Source organism: Magnolia sinica, chromosome 4, assembly GCF_029962835.1.
Source record: "Magnolia sinica isolate HGM2019 chromosome 4, MsV1, whole genome shotgun sequence".
Taxonomy (NCBI): Eukaryota; Viridiplantae; Streptophyta; class Magnoliopsida; order Magnoliales; family Magnoliaceae; genus Magnolia; species Magnolia sinica.
The window spans coordinates 28,211,476-28,235,549 of NC_080576.1; the positions used below are offsets into that span (position 1 = coordinate 28,211,476).

A 24,074-nucleotide genomic window follows, 5' to 3' on the forward strand; every position below is an offset into this window, starting at 1 on the left:
ACTGCCCAAAGATATCGGATTGCGTACTGAGCAAACTCTCTTGGGGCCACCGTGAATGTATACGGTTTATCCACGCCGTCCATACTTTTCTCCAGCTCATTTTAAGATTTGAACCCAAATTGAAGCATATCCAAAGTTCAAGTGGGCCATATCACATGGGAATAATGATTTAGACCGTTGAAACCTTCCTATGCCCACAGTGATGTTTATTTATCATCCTTCATAAGATCACAAAGACATAGATGAAAGGAAAAAAGAAATATTAACTTTATCTAAAACTTTTGTGCCCCCAAGAATTTTTCAACGGTAGACGTTCAATTCGCACCGTATCCTGTGGTGTGGTCCACTTGAGGTTTTTATACGCTTAATTTCTTGGGATAAAGACCTAAAATTATCTGGTAAAATGGATGGACGGAGTGGATAAAATATATAAATCACGGTGGGCCCCACAGAGTTTACTCAGTCCGCAATCCGCTTTCCTGCCCAAATCCCTTTTTTCGTTGAAAAGTACTAGTTGCCTGTCGCGTCACTTGGACTCTTTCAAGCTCCACCCAAATGGTTTCACTTTTTAATGATCAGAACCATCCATTGAGTAGGCCCACTCTGGATTAAATATTCCAAAGATCATTCGATCTGTTGATCATGAACATCAGAGACAGTTGGTTGAAATTAAAGATGGTTACCCATTTACCTGAATAAATTACTAGACTTGGGTGCACAGATTACGAACTGAGTACACCCTGTGGGGCCACTGTGATTTATGTATTTTATCCATTCCGTCCATACATTTTATCAGATGGATTAAAAAAAATAAAAATGAAGCATATCCAAAGCTTAAGTGGACCACACACCACATAAATCAGTGTGAATTAAATGCCTACCGTTGAAATTTTCTAGGCGGCCACATAAGTTCTGGATCAAGCTGATATTTGTGTTTTTCCTTCATCCACGTCTATGTGATCTCATGAACAGTTCGGATGACAAATAAACATTATTGTGGACCCTAGGACGATTTCAACGGTGGAAATGATCATTCCTGACTTGAACTTTGGATATGCTTGAATCTAAGGATCAACCCCTAAAATTAGCTTGAAAAATGGATGGACGGCATGGATAAAACAAATACATTCACGGTGGGCCGAACAGGAGTTTACTCAGTACGCAATCCGATTTCGTTGGCGTGATTGCCCCAAAGCCCGGGCCCACTAGATGAACTGTTGGAATCATCCATCCAAGTGGGACCCATCCAGGCACATGGATACTCAACACAAGCGATCTCCGCTACCAAAACGAGTGAAAATTCAACTGTCATAATTAGGGCACTCTAATCATCATGAAAATTATGCTTATTTGATTATCTTACTATCAGATTGATAGACGAATATTGGACGGTTAAAAATGGACAATAATGCATTGGCCCTATTTCAACGAAAAAAGGTCCGTCCATCAGAGGTTATGACTGTTCAACCAATCTGATACGGAACTGTGATTCAGGGACAGTGGTTCTACAAAAGTGCACCATTTCTAAGTGCCTGCGTATCAAACTTGATAAGCGACAGAGTATCAAGTAACATCCCATTCGATTTGCCCGCCCGCACATATGGCATTTACACCGTAACCTCTCGTGAGCTGACTATTCCTAGCCCATGAAACGTGGGATCTGCGCCGTTTATCTGGCGGGCCCTAGCAGGGATGGCCCATACCCATAATCACACCGATCAGACGATTCTCGCTGCATGAACTTTTATCAATAGAAATGGATGACTCGAAACGAAAGTCCAATCTGCAGCTGGATTGTCTATGGCTGTGATTTAAGGGTATGACCTTTGAAAAAAAGGGTCCAAAAAATGGACGGCCTGTATCTCATACAGCCCTGCCACGTCGCGCGTGCTTAATAAGTGTTTGGTAGCGAGTACGGGCACTTTTTTCTTTTTTCATTTTTTAAATTTCCAAAAATGATACAGTAAAAGGAGTCATAAATCTTCTATTAAGAAATCCTTGTAGACCATCTAATGACACAAACTAATCAGGACCGTTCATTGGCGAGTCCCCAAAACAATGGACTCGGTGAATTACTCGAGAATAGGAAATAGGCAATAGGAAATCTACCTGCGAAATCGGTCGTTTGATCTTCACCGTCTGTTAAAGAGAGAGCGATGAAAGGGAGAACAGAAAGAATCTGAAGTCTCTCTAATATACTCGATTCATCTTCTGCATGGATTGTCTGTAAGAATCTTGCCTCTGCAGCCGAAACTTCTGGATAAAGGCCTCGACTCGCCGATTCAACTCGTCGTGACTCAGCGACGACATCTCTCTCGTCATCCCGGGCTCGCCCCCCCTCGAAGAGGCTGAGGAGGACTCGTCATTGAACGTCTCAGACTTCTTCAGCTCGCGCCGAGCCGCCACTGGCTCCGGCTCCGGCTCGGCTTCCACGCGTGGGGGTGCATCCCATGTTTCGCTCTTCTTCAGCTGCCGCGCTCCCCGTCCTTCTGTGATCGCCTTCCACGTGGCATCCAGCGTGTCGTCCGGTTCGGACGGCGCGACGCTCTTCAGCTGGTTCGCCGTCAACGATCTGACGGTTTTCTTGACGGCGGGAGACGGAGATTCCGCAAAGGAATCCGACAGGCACGTGATATCAGACCAGAGTTCTGGCGAGGATTCGACGGCTAGGGCTGACGGTTTTTCGTCAGATTCCGGCGGATTTTCGCTGGAAGCAGTTAGGGAGGAGATCTCAGACCAGATATCCGTCGTCGTCGGAGTCGTCTCTAGGCGAGACGAAGCATCGGAATCTCTCTGTTTCTGCTTCTGATTCTGCAGCTGGAGGTTATCTGTTTCTTCTTCTCCATCTTCGATTTTCTTCTCGGAGTGCTTCTGTTGGAAGCTCGAAGACGCGGCAATGCTGATGATGATAAAGTTCACGATGATGTAGAGATAAGGAGGAGAGAGCCAGCTACGGAAAGAGATCCATACGCGCGGAAGAGCGGAAAGGAAGAGGTTGAAAGAGTATGGGATAGCAAGCTTCAGCAAGAGGAAGGTTGAAATGATCCCGATTGCGAGGAATCCGAGCTTAACGGTCCAGATCGCAGTCTGGAATCTGCTCTTGGACGAGTTTTGGAGAAAATCGGCCATCGGTTTCAGGAAAAGCATAAAAACCAAGAGCTATTTATAGAATCGCCATTTCCAGAGCTTGGAAAATTCAAGAAGCTGAGACTTCTACAGATTTCTCACATAAAAACATCAGAATCTCTAACGTTTATTCCGAACGCTTTACAGAACTAAATTTTCATGAAAAAATACAACAAAAAAACTCAAAGATCTCTTACTAAAAGCTCTCAGAGACCACGCTGAGAGCAGAGCTTTAAAAATCACCTTCAATGCTCGCAAAATCAAAGCAATTTCTTAAAACTCCAGCAGAAAGCGACTGAAAATCGCTCCCATTTAAGATAACAGAGGTATTTAAAGGTGATACAGGATTTTTAAAAGCAGCTGCTATGTACAGACCTTGTAGCTGGGAAATGTCAGCGATTTTCTACCGGTTTCCAACAAGAAGACAACAGCGATCGCTTTCTAGGACAGCGGAGCTACGGCTGCAGGAAGAAGCAGCAGATTGAGATTCTCTGATGAGAGAAAAGGCAAATACAGAGACGCCATTGTCGAGAGCTTTGAAGCCTTGCTGCTGGTCGCAGGACCGGCGGTAACAGAGTGGGTTCAAATGCTAGGGCGCCTTTTGTAGAAGTGCTGTTAAAGACCTTGCAGGTTCTGATCGGACAACGAATCTCAGCCGTTGATTTTCGACCACCGGCTCGCTTACGCTCGCTTTTATTAAAACTTACAAACCTTATCTAAATGGTCTCTCGCGTCCGCGGGATTTCCTCGGAGAGGAAATTACGATGAATTGCCGCTCGTTGCGATCGAGCGTAGTACTGCCAAGGAGCACCCGCGCGAGTCACTTTTTTTGGTATTCGCCTCTCACACATGCCAAATTGGCACGTGTATAAGATCCAGGCTGCTCATCTGGTATGCCAAATAGGTAGCTCATATGAGTAAGTAGATAGATTTGTTTTCGTTTAATAAATATGGAAAAACGGGTTCGTATTCAATGTGTGGCCCAACGGCTGGGATGCTTGCCTTGTTGGGCAGAGTGTATTGAAATATAGAGATTAATCTAACCGTCCAACCAGCGCCCATCAACCGGACGTTTGAAGTTTTTAATCATCCAATTCCATAGGTTCTGATCAGTGCGAATTTCAATTTATGATCCATTAGCTGCAGGACCCACTACAGGTTTCCATGCTAGCTTGTCATTGAGGCCCATCTACCGTTCAAAATGTCACTTACGTAGGACATTCGTACCATGCAAACCATGGGCCCCACCATGCAGACCTGGTTCACCCATCAGGTGGGCCACAAAGTCCAATAACAGGCGGTCGAAATCAACGATGGTTGTGGCCCATCTAACTATTGGATCAGCTTGATTTTGGAGATATATAATCTTAATGAGGAGGCCTACCGTTTGCACGGTATGGATGTGTCACGTTGGCAGGAAGATGGGCCTTCATGATAAGTTAGCGTAAAGGCGAGTTTGGATGGTGGTTTGGTAGGTGCCTAGTCATGCCGTGTTCGTTGAAAATCTTGAGACTGGGAGATGTGACCACCAAGCTACTACTGGATATTTTTTAAAAGAAACTGCCAAACCCGACGAACCGAACCCGGTTTTTATCCGTCCAGGTCTAATTTCGAATCCGGTTAGAAATCAAGTCGGAGCCATGTTGGACCCGATTGAAGTCGGAGAGTAAGATTCAGTTATATAATATATAATAATTTCTTGTGTTATGGGTAAAAATGGACGTACCAAATATGACTTATCCAGAACGACTGTATAAAAGAAAAGACAAAGCGTTCGCGAGGAAGTAGCCCATCTTTGTTGGTTAGATGCGACGTCTATGAGCATCTCGTCGATCCGACCATAAGTAGAGAAATTCAAGCTGCCAACGAGCTATTTCTATTACGGCCAACAAACTACTCTACGAGTCAGTACAACCTACACATCCAAAGCGAGCTCAACCAGAGCCCAACATTCAACTTTGGAAGATCGCCCTCGGGGCAGCTTTAGACCTAGAACCTAAACGTAGGCCTCGGCTGGTCGACTTCGGTCACCTACATCGGTGTTCTCAAGACCCAACTACTCAACTTTATTACTAAAATCATTTTGATATTTTCAACGAAGATATTGGAGGACAGCTATAATACGTGCCAACCAAGTAGAGAAATTTTACATCTACATAACTAGTACCAGGGCTATAAATAAAGCCTGAAATTATGAAGAAAGGCACGCCCAAAAGTCCTTAATTTGACTGAGATCCAATTCATGAGCTCTAAATGAGGCATCAAAGGGTCCTCTACGATAGTCAGGGTCTCCGTTGTCACTTCATCTTTGCAGGTACTCGAAGGTTTGGATGGGATTATTAGATTCACTCATCAACATTATGTGTGGATGCAAAAATCTAGTTCACCCTCGCCGAGCTTCTAGATCCGAGCACCTGAACAAATGAGCGACAATAAAGACCCTGGCTAGAGCTGGTGACCCTCCGATGCCAAAGTCAGGCCTGTAATCTGAGTCTAAGTTGTATGTATCGGGGTTTGAGTGAGAGATTTTGCGTACCTATTCCATTTGGTCAAGCTCCTATTTATACTGTTTGGTCGAAGTGGATGCTCTTTAATCTCGGCACGATCTCTGCCATTAGGCGAGAGCTGTGTACGTGATGATGTTGTCAGTTATCCCTCAATCGTGGTTAAGTGGTATTCACAACCTCAAGTGTAGGGTCGTAATGCAGTAATAATCTGGGTGAGACTGAGGTCGAATCTACAGGAACTAATCTTGTGTGTATTTTGAAAGTAACTAGAAGTAGGACTAGAAAAAGATATGAATTTAAATATGAAATTAAAGGGAGTAATTGTGAATTGTGTAATTAGAAAATTAAGAATTCAAATGTAGGAACTAGAGTTTCCAAGGATCCACTTTTAGCAATCAGGTTGATTCCTTACTTGATTTAAGTAACACAATTGGAATTAGAGTCTTATCCTATCTAATTGGAAGATATACTAATTAAGATCAAATCTGAACTTCCTTTAACTTAATTCTCAAAAGAGGAGAATTATGATAATTGGCAAGGATTCTATCACCAAACCATGCCCATGAGACGATGGCAAACAATGGGATTTACCAATTCCATAATCTCAAAACAAGAAAAGAAGATACTCAAAGCTATTGCAGAACTACTGTAATTTAAGTCACAATAAATCATTAAAAACTAAAAGTATTCCTTAAATATTAAATTAAAATCAAAGTAAGTTCAACATAACATGAATCAAAGCAATAAAAACATCTCATCACGCTACAAGCTTCACCTCTTAGCCTTAACTAAGAGGTTTAGCCAACCATAAACATGATTGGAACTAAAACCCTAGAAGAAAGCATGAAAAACTAAGGAAGAAAGAAAGAAAAACGCTTGGCGACGGGTCTCCATCCTTGTATTTTGCTCCTCGAAACCCTAAAATATGCTTTAAAGCATCTTAGGGAGTCCTATTTATAGTTGTGGAACTCCAACTTTCGCACCTATTTGGAAAACTCTAGAAACTACCTCAAATTTACGCAGTTTGCTAAAATAAACTTTACTCTGCGCAATTTCTCAAAATAAGTTTCACTTTGCACAATTTCACAGAATGACTCAGAGTTTTAGAATATGTTTTTCCAGGACGATTTCAGGATTTCTTTTCTTCACTTTAAATCTTTGATTTTCTTCATTCCTCACTTGGTTTTCTTGGATCTTTGGCATATAAATTCTTCAATCTTGGTCTCCTAAGATCCATTCCTTGCCTTGGTGATTCTTGAGCATCAAATCTATGCTTTTAACACCCTTTTTAATCAAAGATCTTAAATTCACTTTACAACACAAACATGAGTAAAATAGAACTTAAGCATTATCATGTTCATAAAACTAAGATATAAATGGGGGATATTTGACCCTCAATAGGCGGTTAATGTTATCATGCGTTACTAGACTGAGCTTGGCTCAGCCATCTTAACTAAGCTGGTCGACTGTAGGGTTGAGTAGACGAGCCGAGCAAAGCATTCTTCAACTGAGCTCGGGCTATGCCGAGTCGGCTGTGGGCAGCCCAAGCTGGGGTCATCAGGGCTTGACTTGATCACTTACTCGAGAACGGTTCGGACTAATTCATCTAACCCCATATCTTTTCATGGCATGGCTCGACCTATCTTGCCCATTGGTCCCTTTCGATGAAGTATCTCTGGAGAGGCCACTTGTCTGGTTGAACCGACCTTGAAGGAAGTTCGGTTGAATCGTCCAGAGACGTGGCTGGGCCGAGCTGGCCTTAATTATGGTCTGATCATATTTTCCCATAACAGAAGCGCCCTACGTCATGAGTTTGCAATGCAAGCTCAGGGAGTAAATTCATGTAAGGAAGACGAGCGGGTGGGCTAGTTCGTTCTCCCCCGGTAATGATGCCAAGGATGATTCGTAAAATAAACATGGAGCTGAGCTTTAAGCTAATCAAGCAAAAGAGAAGAATGTTTGAGCCGGAGCGATACACGATAATCGCCAAGGAGGTCGGCAAACTGGTAGATGCAGGCTTCATCGAGGAAGTCTATTATCCTAAGTGGATTACCAACATGGTGTTGGTTAAGAAATCCAACGGGAAATGGCACGTTTACATCGATTATTCCGACTTGAACAAAGCACGCTCAAAAGGCAGCTTTCCTCTTCCCAGAACCGACCAACTGGTTAACAACACAGCTTAGCACGAGCTCTTGACATTCATGGACGTGTATTCAGTTTACAATCAAATATCAATGCATCCCTCGGACAAGCAAAAGATCACATTCGTCACTGATAAAGGTCATTATAGTTATAAGGTCATGTCATTCGGCCTAAAGAATGGAAGGGCAATGTACCAACGATTGGTGAACAAGATGTTCACTCAACAAATCGGTCACACAATGGAGGTGTACGTTGAAGACATGCTACTGAAAAGTGTCAAGGCGGCCGACCACCTAACTGACCTTGGCGAGACAGTCTTTATATTAAGGAAATATCAAATGAAGCTGAATCTGACCAAGTGCATGTTTAGGGTCAGCTCGGGTAAATTTCTCAGTTTTCAGGTCAGCCAGAGGGGCATCAAGGAAAATCCTGATAAGATTAAAGCTCTGATGGACATGGGATCTCCCCGAATGCTGAAAGAGATCCAATGCCTTACTGGAAGGGTGGCGGCCCTCATCCGATTCGTCTCTAGAGCAACAGATAAGTATCTCTCATTTTTTCAACAACTAAAAGACAATAAGAAGGTGGAGTGGACCTCGGACTGTGAGCAAGCATTCCAACAATTAAAGCAGTACTTATGATCGCTACCGCTACTGTCAAAATCGGCAGAAGGAGAATCATTACAACTCTACCTGGCCGTATCCACCTCGGCCGTGAGCTCTGCCCTTATCCGAGAATCCAAGGAAAGCAGTACCATGTCCCTGTGTACTATGTTAGCAAAGCATTGGTTCCCACCAAGACTCAGTATCCGAGCATAGAGAAGCTTGCTCTGGCCCTAGTAATTTCGTTCAGACGACTCCATCCCTACTTCCAAGCACACACCATAGTGGTCCTCACCAACCAGCCTCTTCGTCAAGTTCTTCAAAGAGCAGAGGTGTCAGGGTGACCGACCAAATGGGCAGTTGAGCTCGGTGAATTCGACATCCGGTATCAACCTAGGATGACTATCAAGGGTCAGGCAGTGGCCGATTTCATCGCCCAGCTTTCCGTTAGAGATGAGGAGGCAACCACAAGTGGCTTGGGAGGATCGTTCGATGTAATAGAGACATCTGATCTTTACGGCGAAACTCTCCAGCCCCTCGTCCAGTCGAGGCCCCTGGGGTGGAGAAGGTTGACCCAAATAGTTGGACACTCTACGTAGACGAATCATCTAACGCGAGACGTAGGGGAGTAGGGGTTGTCCTACTAACCCCTAACCAGACAACCGTCCAGTATGCTATAAGGCTCGGTTTCCGTGCCTCGAACAATATGGCCAAATACAAAGCACTGTTAGCCAAGCTCAAGCTAGCAGTCCCCATGGGGGTCAAAGCACTCGAGGTTTGATGTGATTCACAGCTCGTCGTTAACCAAATATCAACAAAGTACTAGGCGAAGGAAGCTCAGATGATTGCCTACTTAGCCAAAGGTCGGAAGCTAATCGACAAATTCCAAAACTGCAAAATCAGTCAAATCTCGAGAGCAGACAATTCATGGGCAGACGCCCTCACGAAGCTAGCCTCAGTGACAGATAGGGACGTTCCGAAACTCATCCTGATAGAATTCATTGTTGAGCTGAGCATTGACCACATCAACCACATGGTTGTCCAGCCCGTGCAAGTAACCCCAAGTTGGATGAATCTAATCATTGAGTATATCCAGGAAGGGAAACTCCCCGAGCATAGGTTAGAAGCGCGACGACTAAGACTCATATCAGCTCGGTACGTAATCCTCGACGTCGTTCTATACAAGAAAAGTTTCTTTATACCTTAGTTGAGATGTCTCAAGCCTGATGAAGCAGACTACGTCCTATGAGAGACTCATGAAGGCATCTGCGACAACCATTCCGGTAGCCGAGCCTTGGCTCACAGGATCATCTGACAAGGATACTTCTGGCCGATGTTATAGGAAGATTCCAAGAGCTTCGCCCAAAAAAGTGACAAATGCTAGAGATTCACAACCGTCCCCAGGCAACCTGCGGAGGAGCTGACTCCCATGAGTGGGCCATGGCCATTCGCTCAATGGGGGATCGATATAATTGGACCATTACCGCCGGGCAAAGGTCAGACAAAGTATGCGGTTGTGGCGGTTGATTATTTTACTAAATGGGTGGAGGTTGAGCCCGTGGCCAAGATCATCGAGCTGAAGGTGACGGACTTCGTATGGAAGAATATAATCTGCTAATTCAAAATCCTAAATACCATAGTATCCGACAATGGGAGACAATTTGAGAATGAAAGATTCTAAGTAATGTGTTAAAGGCTTGACATCCGGAATGCTTATCCATCACCTCGACATCCTCAGTCAAACAAATAGGTCGATATAGTAAATAAGATAATAAAGAATCACCTTAAGACCAGGCTCGAGAAAGCAAAAGGCACCTGGGCAGATGAGCTTCCCTTAGTATTATGGGCTTACAAGACCACAACACTGTCCTCAACCGGCGAGACTCCATTCTATTTATCCTTCAAGGCTGAGGCAGTGGTCTCAGTTGAAATAGGACTCCCTACAACCCGGGTGCGGTCATTCAACGACAATCAAAATTCTTAGCACATGGCAGCACACCTCAACCTCCTTGAAGAAGTGCGAGATTTGGCTGCGCCCAGAACAGCAGCCCGGCAACAATAGGTGACCTAATTCTACAATTCCCAAGTCAAAGTAAGGCAATTCTAGTGCGGATCCATAAGACCTTCCAGAATACTATTGAGCTCGACACGGGGGCTTTAGGGCCAACGTGGTAAGGTCTTATCAAGTGACCAGCTCAGCTAAGCCAAGCTCCTATCAGCTTGAAGATCTCGAAGGCCTACCACTACCACACCCGTGGAATGCCGAGCACTTAAAGGTCTACTACCCATAGAAAAAATGTAAAGGTCGGCACCTGTTTGCGATGAATCTATTTTTTAATAAAAAGAATTCCTCAACGTGGTAATGTCCGACCCTATGTGCCTTATACTCCTCAACGCAGGGCCTCTTATGGGAGAAAAAGCCTATTTAATGAAGCAGCCTTTAAAAAAGTGCTCGGCTCATTAAAAATAATGCGGTCTATGGAGGACCTTCTTGTAAGTGCAGAAAGGCAACCCTCTGACGACCTGACCCTTAAAGAAGAGGTCAGCTCGTAAACTATGATAAACGATAATTCAAGCAACCATTATGACAATCAATCATTAAAATAATGATAAACGATAATTCAAGCAACTATTATGACAATCAATCATTAAAATAATCTAAGTATTCAAAAATATTCACCAAAAAGGTGGCATCAAATTGCCACAATATCCAATTAAACAAGCAAAAAAGAATAACATATCAAGGGGCATATCAATCAACCCGAGGAGGAGGCAAGTCGGCAATAAGGGGGTTGGTTGGCAAGAGGAGCTTGCTTGGGAGGTCCTTCTCCAATTTCCTCAGCAGCAAGAGCATCGAGGTTGAGGTCAGGGTATAGGTCCTTGACGTCCCCAAGACAGGCGTCATAACTGCAATGATAAATGATCTCAGCCTCAACAACTCTTGTTGTCGAGGACTTGAACTCTTTAATAGCAGCAGCAGCAATAGACACGGCCAAGGCATCAAACTCAGCCCACTGTGCGACCAGAGCCTTCTCAACGACTACTTGAACAGCCTTCTCCATCTCAACGGCAGCATCGATCTTCGATTGCTTCAGACCAATGTTAATTTGGAGGCATCGTTCTCAATAGAGCCAAGGCGGGCCTTCACCCTCATTAGCTCTGCTCTGGCCATGTCTAGGTGGGATTTGGTCTCGTTGAGCTGCTCCATCACCAGCTCAGCATAGTTAGGAATGCTAGCGCAACACATCTTCGTACGAATTTCAGCCCGCAGACCTTCAGAAAATCGTCGCATCTTCATCGGCTCGTCTACTAGTATCAAAGGAGCATATCTGGCTAGCTCCGTGAAGCGGTTCTCATACTCTGTCACGGTCATCCCTCCCTATCGGAGGCGAAGAAACTCACCCTCTTTTTCATTACGGTAAGTGATGAGAAACTATTTTCCATGGAAGCGGGTCTCAAACGCATCCCATGTCCATACGTATCCAAGGGCAATTGTTCGTAGGATGCTGTCTCACCAGAGACTGGCCTCCTTCTCGAACATGTACGTAACCAACTCTACCTACTCTGCCTCAGTGCAATCTAGCGGCTTCAGCATCTTAGAGATGCGGTCGAGCCAGTATTCAGCCTCCTCGGGCCTATGAGTGCCTGTAAAGGTAGGAGGTCGGAAATGCTGAAAGCGTTCGAATAATCCTCAGACATTCAAATTCCCAACAGGCTGCACAGGTGGCGCAGGCGAGACGATATTCATGTTCTGGGCAAGAGCTCCCACGATCGTAGTCCAAACTTGCTGCTGCCGTTGCATTAAGAGCATCATCTGCTCCAACCTATCAGGAGGAGGAGTCGCCTAAGGCATGCGCGACGTCGAAGTAGACGCGCGGTTCTATTCTGGAACCGATGGTGCACTAAGTGTTGGCCCATTGGTGGGGCCAGTGGCCGGCTGTGAATCCGGCATAGTATCACTATTAGGGCCCAAACTAGGGTCCATGTGGCTATCGCTTAGGGGAGGTGCCCCATCAAACAATCCGCCAAGTAAGAGATGTACAGTGCTCCGAGTGCTTTTAGGTGGCATTCCCTATATACAACATAGGGTGCAGCTTGTGTAAGATTTAGCATAATAACGGACACTTATCCAAACATCATTCACATTCCAAATCAAAAGAAGCTTCACGCATTTCATTTAACCAAAATCGTCACAATACATAAGTTGCAGTCTGACATGGATCATGACCGAAGATGCATGTGAGCTATTCTAATACTAGTTTTAAATACTAAACACACTAACATCCAACTAAGCCAACAAGGGCTATTACATAGAAAGCAAGGAAACAAACAAACCAAAAGACGACTACACATATGACTAGTCGTCCGACGCTGGTGAAGGCGAAGGAGCACCCTTGTCCTACATATAACACAGGAGATCATTCAAGGTGTGAGACATCTTCTTAAATTTCTGTTTCACATAAGTCCGAATCTCTTCAAGCTTTTGCTTCAGTTCGATCTAGGTCTCCTTGACATCTTGTCTCAGGGCGGCCTGGTTCTCTTCAATTTGAGTCAGGTGGGCTTCCAGGGCCGCCTGATTACGGCGGTGCTCAAGTCTAGTAGTAGGAGGTCCCCCATCTGAATCCTGGGACTCCTCTTCTTCCTCATCGCTTTCTTCTTCTCTAGCTTCTTCACCTTCACTTTCTTCCTCTATTTCATTACTTTCTTCCTCTTTACTCTCTGTCTTGTCCCCATACTCATCGAGTCGAGCTTAATGTTATCGAGGGCCAATTCCCATGTTATTGAACGTAGTGTCATTAATGAAGTGGATCGGTGCAAGCTCATCCATGTTAAGTCTGTAGCTAAACTCTCGAGAAATCTTGTATATAAGTCGGCCAAATGGAAGTGAAACATCTCTCCTAACAGAGCGTACAGTTTGGATTATCTATAGTAGGACGAACGTAGGCAGACACAACTTGTCTCCCTGCCCAACTCTATACAGAAAGTCGACCATCAAACAAGTGCATTCGGTATGGTTGACCCACCTAGGATACACATTATATGTGAATATGTGGTGGAGCAGGCAGAAATCATTTATTAATTTGGTCGATGGGAGGCAATTGCCTCGCTTCCAGTGAACCGGTCGGCTGCAAAGAAACCACGTACGGTGATCTCTTTCTCGCACAGTCTTGAGACAAGATTCACTAGCATGTACCTCACCACGTGCAATTTCCATAATTCGGGCCATCACGTCCACATTAACTATTGTTTTCCGCCTTCCTACGGAAATAATGAACTGTAGAGGCTCCGGTAGTGGATCCCGAATGTAGGCATAAAAAGCTCAGACAATGCTCTTGCATGCATGAGACTTGCCTTCAAATATGGGACCCCACCCGGAGTCCAACAAGAGGTCCATTATCGAATATAGCCCAAATAGCCTTTTGTTCACATATGCTTCACACACAGCTTTATGGCCATGAAACTTACCGTGTCCAATGCCCGCCGGCAAAGCTCTCTCGAGTGGAATCTGGGGATCTAGATCTCGCTTCGTCCGTTGCTCTCGTGCGGTGCTCATACTTGCTCTGCGCCCACTTTCTTCCTCGGTCGAGTTGGGTGGCTAGGCCCGACTTCATCTATGGATGCTCTTCTCTTCCCCATGAGGGAAATGAGCATGGAAAGCAAAAATATGGCAGCCACTAGCTCAAAAAGAGCCATGAAAGTGAAGAAAGCTTGATGGAGGAGATAGGTTGGTGGGTTTTGGGGTTATGAGGCACAATGATGGACTTGTGTGCTCAAATGAGAGGAAATAAGGGAGATGGGAGGTGGTAGAAGATGGGTTTTGAGGAAAATGGTGGTGGGTATATGTGTATGGAAGAAGAAGAAGATGAAGTGTGGAATGAAGATTTGAGAGGGAAAATGAGGTTGTTGAGGGGTTTTAAGAGCTAGGGGGTGAAATGGAGTGGAGATGAGGCAAAGGGGGCAAAATAGAGGGCCATACACCAGTTTGCATGGCCCCACACATGTGGGAAGGGTGCTGGCCCACCGGACCCGTGGGCCCACTGCGGCTCGCTGGAGTGGACTGCGGTGCGCTGCGGTTGGCGCGGTGCCGCTGCCGCCCTGGGATGGTGGCCACCCCCCTCCCGAGGTGTCGGAAATGGGAGGGCTGGGTCCCACCAATTTGCGTGATTTGAACCCCTCGTCCGTTTGAGGTGGTTTCGGGTCATTTGAGTATGGGATGCCCTGAATTATCATCAAAACTCGTCGATTGACAGTCTAGAAAGGAATTGGGATCATTTCACATGACCACAGATACATACGGGTCATATTTCAATGGTCAATTTCGCCCGTTAGTGTGCATCGTATTACCATTAGATGTCTTTAGATTCATTCTTTCGATGATCTTCTGTAACGCCCGGAAAATCGGGGGTCGAGTAAAGCTCAACTCCCGAGTTCCAACGCATCACTTATGCAACATAAAGTGAGATTAAATGTTGTCCATTTTAGTACATTAAACATGAGTGAGATTATACCAAAACAGCATATCATACTCTAGAGTTACTTAAATTGGGCAAGCGGAAGACTAAGATGAACATATAGAGTATGTAAGTGTTTATCAATCCCCAGAATATAAGTATGCTACCAGGCTAAATATATACAAGGGTTTGTTCTAAAATTTACAAAATATCAGAATGTAATTGTTCAACTAATCCATGTAACCTTGTAATCCCGTCGAATCAAAACAAGGTCTACAGAGACATGCCTGATAGCTGAACATAGGAGAATTCCTCCTCCTCAACCATGAAGTCTAGCTCCGTCGCGTAAGTCGCATCGGAACCTGCATCTAAATCAAAATTTGGTTGGTGTTTTAAAACACTGTCCCAGAGTAGGAGTGAGTGATCAACTCAGTGGTAGTATAAGGCAAAGGTTAACATGTTATCAATTCAGTCAAACAGTAATGATAAAGCAATACAACAAGCATATCCTAAATACTACTGTTAATACAGGAATGATATGCGTAATGATGCATGTCCTTGCCTGCACTCCCTCAGCGACATCATCTCACGATCACACATGGCAAACTCCCTAAACGTGCGCTTCCTCGCTAAAACAAATGCAATGCGGTGCATGGTCGTGTTAACCAAGTAATTTATTAGACTTATTCATATAGCAGATTCGGGAAGCTAAGGTACCTCCCTTTATATCACATACCCAAACTATGATCCATCTAGAGTCGTCAATCCTAGTTAGTTACATACGATAGGCAAGTTGTAGGGCATCACCCCTGATGAAAGCAGTGAATAGATATGTTCACGAGTTTACACTCGAGGTTACTACGAAGAGGCTCGTCACCGTCAATGTAGGCCTATTTTATACTCGAGATCACTATGGTAAGCTCGTCACCTGAACGTACGCCGACAGCTTGAATATGGTGTCCCATACACCACCATATTCAGCTCATGAGTTTGGGTTACTCACTGGTCACTATGGGGAGGCTCGTCACCCTAGCGTAGGCCGACAGCTTGACCACGATATCCCATACACCACCATGTCCAGCTCATGAGTCTTTATGGATCTTGGTACTATGGTTAAACGGGCTTTACATTGGTAAGTGATACCTTAGATTCAAACAGTAGTGTCCATACATGGTAAACACACAATAGGCCAATCAAGTTATTTGTCAAGTGCGATTGGTACGAGCGCACGTTGAATTGATCAACATAGAATGAATAAGCACTCCACGTGGCCTAACCAATGTTGATAATCAGCGTACGGCTTAGATTCGTCGAACGTATCCAGTGTGGTGAAATTAGTTCAACCACTCAAACGGGAACTGCTACAGATTGCCTAGACTACGTAGTAGTCCCATTCATACTCAAATGCAGCATGTGGAAACATGTGATAATCATATAGACATTTAACAAACACTCCAAGTATAACACTCATTTGAGCATTTTATCAACATATTGAACACGCTACCGAATATTTCAATTCATCCATAAATTGCATAGTTGAAATAAAGATTACATGAAAGAAATTATACATATTGATAAGGTAATTAAGAATTCTATCTCAATACTCTTATTGAATACAATTCATCAAACAATATTTCATTCAGACATTTTATCAAACACATAGAACATGTTATTACACATGCATTTTATACATAAATCACGTAGTTGAAATTTAGACTATATGAAGGAAACCATACGTCTAGATAAGGTAGTTAAGAATCCTATCTCAATGCCCTTAATAAATACAATTCATCAGACAATTTCTCATTCAGACATTTTATCAAACACTTAGACTACACATTACCACATATATGAACTAAATTAGTTATAACATATATTATGGTAAATCCTTTCACAAAGGAGTTGTCATACATACAACAATCATGTATTCTAGGTTAATAGTCATGGCAAGTAAAAATCATAATTTTCTATTCATTCGAACATTTCAACAAACACATGAAATGCATCATATATTCACATAGTTCACACACATGTATAAATTATCGAATACATCGTAACTAAGATCATATTGCAGCAATCAAGTCAGACATAAATCATTCCTGACATTAAAAGCCTTGAAAACCATAACCTAAACGTTTATAGTTCGCACCTTTCATCGGTAAGCTCGTTACGAACTTGGTTCGTACACTATGCTTCCGTCTATAACACAACGGCCACCTAAATCATGAAATAGGTTAGCTATTTTGTCGCTTTCTCTATTTAAATCCCTAAAACAGGATTAGGGTTAGGATTTCTTACCCAAATCATATTTGGAATCGACGGCATAACGAAACGGGAGAGATGATTCGGTTCATGATGCAGTGGGAGTGAATCCCAGCAATGATCTCTCTCTCTCTCTCTCTCTCTCTCTCTCTCTCTCTCTTCTCCTCACTCTTTCCTTCTCTTCTCTCTCTTCTCTCTCCTAGGGTTAAAGAATTCATATGGAATGAGAGGGGTGGTTTAAGGGCCTTATATACGCTCAAAACTGATGTCAATGGCCCCAGGGCCATGATATACTTAGGTTATAGACAAAGGGTGTCTGTTTGGGACAAACGGGACTCATCTGGAGGCCCATTACTCACCTACATCATGGAGTAATTCCCTGACCATGAATCTAAGCTAGGTTTAGGTTTTGGTCCAATCGGATTTGTAGATCGACCGTGGAGGACCTGTTTCAATTCAACGGTCATCGTCACTCGATCAGGGCCACAAGTATACTGACATGTGTAGGAAAATTTTCCTGATCCATGGGTAAAGTTTAGTAAAAAACTGACCGTCTGAAACTTTCAATTTCGCCCGCAAGCAAATGGTCCAATTTACTTAAGTTTGAGTTCATTTTCTAAAGACATTCGCGCTTCTTACACACTTTGCTCAGGGCTCAAGTTGTGCGTTTCTGGATATTATTTGGGTTTGATTCCCGCGATGCTTGTCAAGCCTAGTATAGCGGTCATAACCTTATAATTTCGTCGTAATTGGACTTTCGACACGTGGTCAAGGTTTGATACGGAGTTTCAATGTGCTCCCGAGAGTAACTGGGTTTTGAGATTGCTCTTAAGTCTTTAAGTAATGTTGAGTTAGCGTTTCTAATGGTTTTGGGTCTTGCAGTTCGTACAGATAGTGATTCAAGATAATTCACCGATTAATTTAGCTTAGTATTTAACTCATTTTCGTCTAATTTCTAAAGGATTCGGTCATTAAGGATTTCTACCTGAGGTGGTACTCGGGTCTTTGTATGGATTTTTTCGAGATGTTACAACTTTGCTCCTCCAAACCCTAGCTGATCCCCAGGGATGCCCTGGGGACTCCTATTTATAGTTGAGCAACACCTCCTTTCACACCGACTTGAAAGAATCTAGAAACCACCTCAAATTTACACATTCTGCGTAAAATCTGCATAACAACTTTGATGCATCGAAGGTCTTTCGATATAATCTTCGATATAAGCTTCGATGCATCGAAAGTCTTTTGATATCATTGAAACTGGTCCAGAAATGTCCAGCGAGTTTAGCTTAAAAATCTTGTAATTTTCGATTCCACCTTTAATACATCTAAGTACCTTTGATATGATCTTCGATGCATCTAAGTACCTTCGATATGATTAAAGGCGATTTTGGCATTTTTTCAGAATTAGACTTTGCTGGTCCCGGAATATGTTTTCAGGACAATTTTCAAGATTCATTTTCTTCACTTCAAGTCTTCGATTCTCTTCCTTTATCACTTGGTTTCCTTGGATCTTTGGTATGTGAATTATTCAATCTTGGTCTCCTAGCATTCATCCCTTGCCTTGGTGATCTTTGAACATTAAATCCATGCTTTGAACACATTTTCCAATCCAAGCTCTTAAATTCACCTTACAACACAAACATGAGTAAAATAGTACATTAAGCAGTAGCATATTCATAAAAGTAAGATATAAATGGGTGATAACATGCAATATTTAACCCTTGACACCTAACCTTGGCGAGAGGGATCCCCTTCTTCTGGGTAGTGACCTTCACCCGGATCATTTCGTTTTGAGGAGGAGGTTGTTTCCTCTTCTTGGTCCCTGAAGGCTCGGCCATACTTGCATGGAATAGCTCAGCTTAAAAAAACATCAAAGACATAAATCTAAGCTACATCTAAACTACAGACGAGCACTTACCAAGAGTAGAGGGAAAATGGTTAAATTGACAAAGTCCAGATTGGCAGAGATTATCTGGTGTGATGAGGAGGTGTTAGACGCAGGACTCCTCTTTCAGCACCCTCGCCTTATCGACTTGGGCATGAAGGAAAGAGGAGAACTCAGGTGGACCTTTGGGGTAAACTGTGAAAGAACAACATAAGTCAATTGGAGGCATCACAAAGCATGTATGTACAACATAAGAACGGCTTTACAAATCCGACCCGGAGTTGAAAATTTTGTGGGCACTCTGACTTGAAGACCTTTAAGCTCGGCAACAGGTTTTTCCCACTCTCCCGAGGCCCAAAACCATTTGTTTTTCCAATCCTTATTAGAGGTTGGAAGTCTGGTGACGAGGCCCGGGCTGCGATGCGTCCTCATCGAGAAGTAATACTGGCACGGCTCAAAGGGGTCATGCTTGGCTTGGTATACGAACATAAATTCATCCGGAGTCAGCTTCTTGTTCTTAAGCTGATGCCAGATGGTGTAAGCAACCATCAACGATCTCCAGGCATTCGGGGCGAGCTGACCCCAGACCAGCTTCAGATGCGCAGTCATCGCCCGCACATATGGGTGGATTGGGAACTGCAACGCACATTAAAGGGCGACGATAAAAACAGCTATCTCCCCCTCGGCCGGGTCCCTAGGAACGTCATGCGGAGCCAGGGCTCAGATGGTTACGGAATTCGGGATCTGGAATTCTGTCCGAATTCCCACCATCTGGGACTAGACCAAGACTAAACCCCCAGGGACGAGCTCTACAGGCCATCCACCTACAACCCTGGCGGCCATCCTCCCAGCTGGAGCTTGAGTTACCTTCTTCGCACCCTTAAAGCGAGTCGTGGTCTTCGGGCCCTTGGCCTTTTTGGCCCGAGGTCGTGGAGGCATTGCGGTCAATGGTTCTACCGAGGCCTCGGGCCCAGAGCTTGCGCTCTCCGGCTCGGTGTCGCCTTTAAAAAGCATACACTTCACAGACATCATCCAAGTCGTTCGGCATTGAAGCTGGTGGAAAGAAAAAAGTGAGAAACTAAGAGAAGAGGGCAGGGAAACTCACAGGAATTCACTTGCTCCAGGAGTCACAACAGCAGAATAATGGTAAGCAAATGATAAGGCTAATGAAGGGAGCGATGGCTTTTATACTGTTCCTAGCCGAAAAGCAATCATGGCAGGCATTTATTGCCGCAGGCGAAGAGTCGTCCAGCCGAGCACATGATCGCATGTGGCAGAGCCTGATTAGCTCGACCAGCATAACCGCTCAAGCCGCGCACTACCCTTAATGATCGACCATGATGGTAGGGAACGAAGAGCCGCCCACTCTCCCACTACTTTACACGTAGCGGGGCCACAACGACCTTGTCGTTTTGCCTCCTCGGTCCATGACACACGTCTTTCTACTACTTGCCAGCGGACGAAGAAGCCATCGTAAAAGTCTGACACCTCGATAATGACAATCCGTCATTGCAAATCATCCTTGGCACCATTAACGGGGGGAATGAACTAGCCCGCCTGCTCTTCTTCTTTACATGAATTTACTCCTCGAGCTTGCATTGCAAACTTATGAAGTAGGGGCCTTCTGTTATGGGAAAATATGATCCGACCATAATTCAGGCCAGCTCCGCCCAGCCACGTCTCTGGACGGTTCAACCGAACTTCCTTCAAGGTCGGCTCAACCAGACAAGTAGCCTTTCCAGAGATACTTCATCGAAAGAGACCAATGAGCAAGATAGGTCCGAGCCATGGCATGGAAAGATATGGGGTCGGATGAATCAATCCAAACCGTTCTTAGGTGAGTAATCAAGTCATACCCTGCCGACCCCAGCTTTGGGCCGCCCACAGCCTACCCGGTGTAGCTCGTGTCCGGTTGAAGAAAGCTTTGCTCGGCCTGACTTCAGTCGACCAACTTAATTAAGACGCCTGAGCCGAGCTCAATCCAGTAACGCACGATAACATTAACCGCTTAGCCACGATCGCAGGATAACTGACAGATCATCACGTACGCAGTTCTTGCCTAATGGAAAAGATCATGTTGAGATTAACGGGCATCCACTCTGACCAAACAGTATAAATAGGAGATTGACCTAATGGAACAAGTATGCAAAACCTCTCACCCAAACCCCGATGCAGATAACTTAGACCCAGATTCCAGGCCTTGACTTTGGTATCGAAAGGTCATCTGCTCTGGCTAAGTCTCTATTGTCACTCATCTATGCATGTTCTCGGATCTAGAAGCTCAGCAAGTGTGAACCATATTTTTGCATCAACATTGTGTATATTTAATTATAATCCAATGACGACATGGATTTTGTTAAGCCACACGTATGCGAGAGAGCCGTTTGTGCACCATGAATGTGCCAAAGAAGCACACGTGTGTATAATCTAATCCATCCATTGAGTAGCCCCGGCATTGTACATGCCCATATTAAACTCGAACCTGACTCAAAAACCGAGGTCCGTCCTTAAAAGAGGAATTCGATCGGGCAGGATCCGAACCAAATCAGCCAAGTACGGGTATCCCAGCACCTGAAGCGAACCCGAGACATAGAGGTCCCTGGATTATTCTGAGCTGGGTTATTTTTGACCGAAAAGCTCGTATGAGCCGAACATGTACTAACGCTTTCACTGTACCCTTGCACTTTTCACCTGGACGGTCTAATCACTGGCCCACTCTTTCATGGTCCACCTTTAAAAAGCGTGTCTGCCGAATGATGCTAACCTTCCAACATCGCCATCTTTTTTTCTAACCATCGTATGGCTGGCCATGAGCCATTGATGGGATGTTATACGGATACCATCAAATGGACGGTTCGAAGACGATTTTATTCTTGTAATTCTCCCTCTTCCAGCCAGGGCTATTCTTGTAAATTCGTAACTTGGAGTCTTATGGGAGCTTTGTTTCCGCAATCCGTACCCTTGTCCCGTAATGACATGACCATAATGCCCTCCTCTGAGGGAGCGGATTAGTTGCAGCGCAGCCCTTACCGTGGGGCCTACCTTTATGTATATATTCTATATCCACTCCGTCCATATGTGTTTTCATATTATTTTAGGACATACACCTAAAAAAGAAGCAGATCCAGTTCTCAAGTGGACCATAATATAGGAAATAGTGTTAATTGTCCATTAATGGTCCATAAAAGTTTTAGATCAAGCTTTTGTCTTTTTTTTTTTTTTAATTTATTTAAAATTTTAAAACCTTCATCCAGGTCTATGTGACCTTATCAACAGTTTGGATGGAAAATTGACGTTACTTTGGGCCCCAAGAAGTTTTTAATGTTAGATCGTCCAATCAACACTGTTTCCTATGATATGGCCCACCTAAATTTTGGATCCGCTTCATTCTTTTTTTTTTTTATATGCATTAACAGGATCCGGAAAAATGGATGGAAGGCGTGGATGTAAAATAAATATATCAAGGTAGGCGCCACATCAAGGGCTGCACCTAATATACTCCCCTACTTCGAATAAAGGACGAACGCGTACGCACATGCCGAAAGATATTTAACACGTGCCATTGTTCACGTGCCTACATTCCTCGGACCCAGCTTTCAAGTACATTGGGCGAGGTTGTAAGTAGGGGTGTACATTGAGTCTAGCCGAGTCGAGCTCGACTCGGCTTGGCCACCAGCTGACCTCATCTCCTACTCAGCTCGGCCCGGCCCAATCCTCGAGCTTGATTGGTCAGCTCGGCTCAGTTCATCCCTAGCTCAAGCCAATTCAAGATGAGTTTGCCATTGCAGCATTTTCACAAATATCTAAACTGCACCTTTAAAATCTCATTGTATTTGAGACAGCAACAATGATTTTACAAGTATTTTATCAAACACTTTCTAAGCAACATAAAAATCAAGAAAGAGAGGGCGTTGGTTTCATATACATACTTTCCTTGCCACCAGTTACACTTCTTTGAGTCATTTCACCAAACACTTGGTGAGCATCATCAATATCAAAGTAACCAAGTCAACGAATTGGTTCGATCCAAGTTTGATTCGAGTTGGGTTCGATCTGAGTCAAGTCGAGCTGGGGCCAGCTCGAACTCATTTTCGAGCTCAAAAAATCAGCTTGACTCGGCTTGAACTTAGCTTTGAACTGAGTTGAGTCGAGCAAGCTAACCGTACACCTCCAGTTGTAAGACTTGGGTTAGTCAAATGCGACTCGGTCGAGTCGACTCAAACTCAGACCCGATGCAGTTCACTACCACGAGTCCGAATCTAAAATAGGGTTTGACTCGGCCTGACTCACCTAACTCAACCTGACTAGGCTCGGAGCCGATTTGAGAGGGTCCGAGCTACCGAGTCTTCAAACTATGATCTTGGGTTTCTGAATTTTGATAGTGGGAGCTCCATAGCCGGCCCTTGTTTAGATGTGCTTGTAGTTCTATAGGCCCAACATAGATGGTCCACTTTTGCATATTGATTGGTTTGTCCAAACCATTCAAACTATAGAATGGATTGTAGGTACATCTTGAGAGTGAGCTAAATCACTGGCCGAGAAAGATTAGATTCTACTCAAGGAGTGAGTTCTACGGTTGCGATCGTTATTATTAGTGTTGGTTGATGATCAAGATTTCTCCTACGTGGGGATATGTTTTGATGATCCAGACCGTTTATATAATGGGCTTTTACTGTAGATAGGGGATATGACGAAAACAAAATCAGATATTGGAATATCTCAACCGTTTGATCATATTTGAACTATTTTCATTTGAATATAGACTGCATCTTTGACCAACCCTTTCTGGACCATTGATCGAAAGGTAGAATCTCTTGATTCCTAGAAGACGAGATGGGTGTGATCCCTCCAACTTTATAATAATAATAATAATAAAGAAGAGAGTCTGTCAATTGCATGCTAATGATCCGATGGCTAAGATCGTCCAATGTGATTGTTGTTGGGGAAAAATAAGAATAAGTCTAGAGACTCGGGTATCAAATGGACCAACTCTACTGATATCGCCCGGGATCCCGAGGCAACAAGCCCAACCGAGGCAAACATATCAAAAGTTTAAAGGAGAGACTTGACTCAAATCACAAGGAACTAATCCAGA

General features: G+C 44.1%; 1 protein-coding gene across 1 annotated transcript; it reads right to left on the minus strand.

Moving 5' to 3' along the window:
- Positions 1 to 1,959: 1,959 nt before the first annotated feature.
- LOC131242894 (uncharacterized) lies at positions 1,960 to 3,783 on the minus strand. Its single transcript, XM_058241852.1, has 2 exons — positions 3,502 to 3,783; positions 1,960 to 3,421 (listed from the first exon to the last, which is right to left on the minus strand). Exon 2 carries the CDS (start codon positions 3,145 to 3,147, stop codon positions 2,191 to 2,193), a length of 957 nt encoding a protein of 318 aa, XP_058097835.1. The 5' UTR covers positions 3,148 to 3,421; positions 3,502 to 3,783; the 3' UTR covers positions 1,960 to 2,190.
- Positions 3,784 to 24,074: the final 20,291 nt, after the last annotated feature.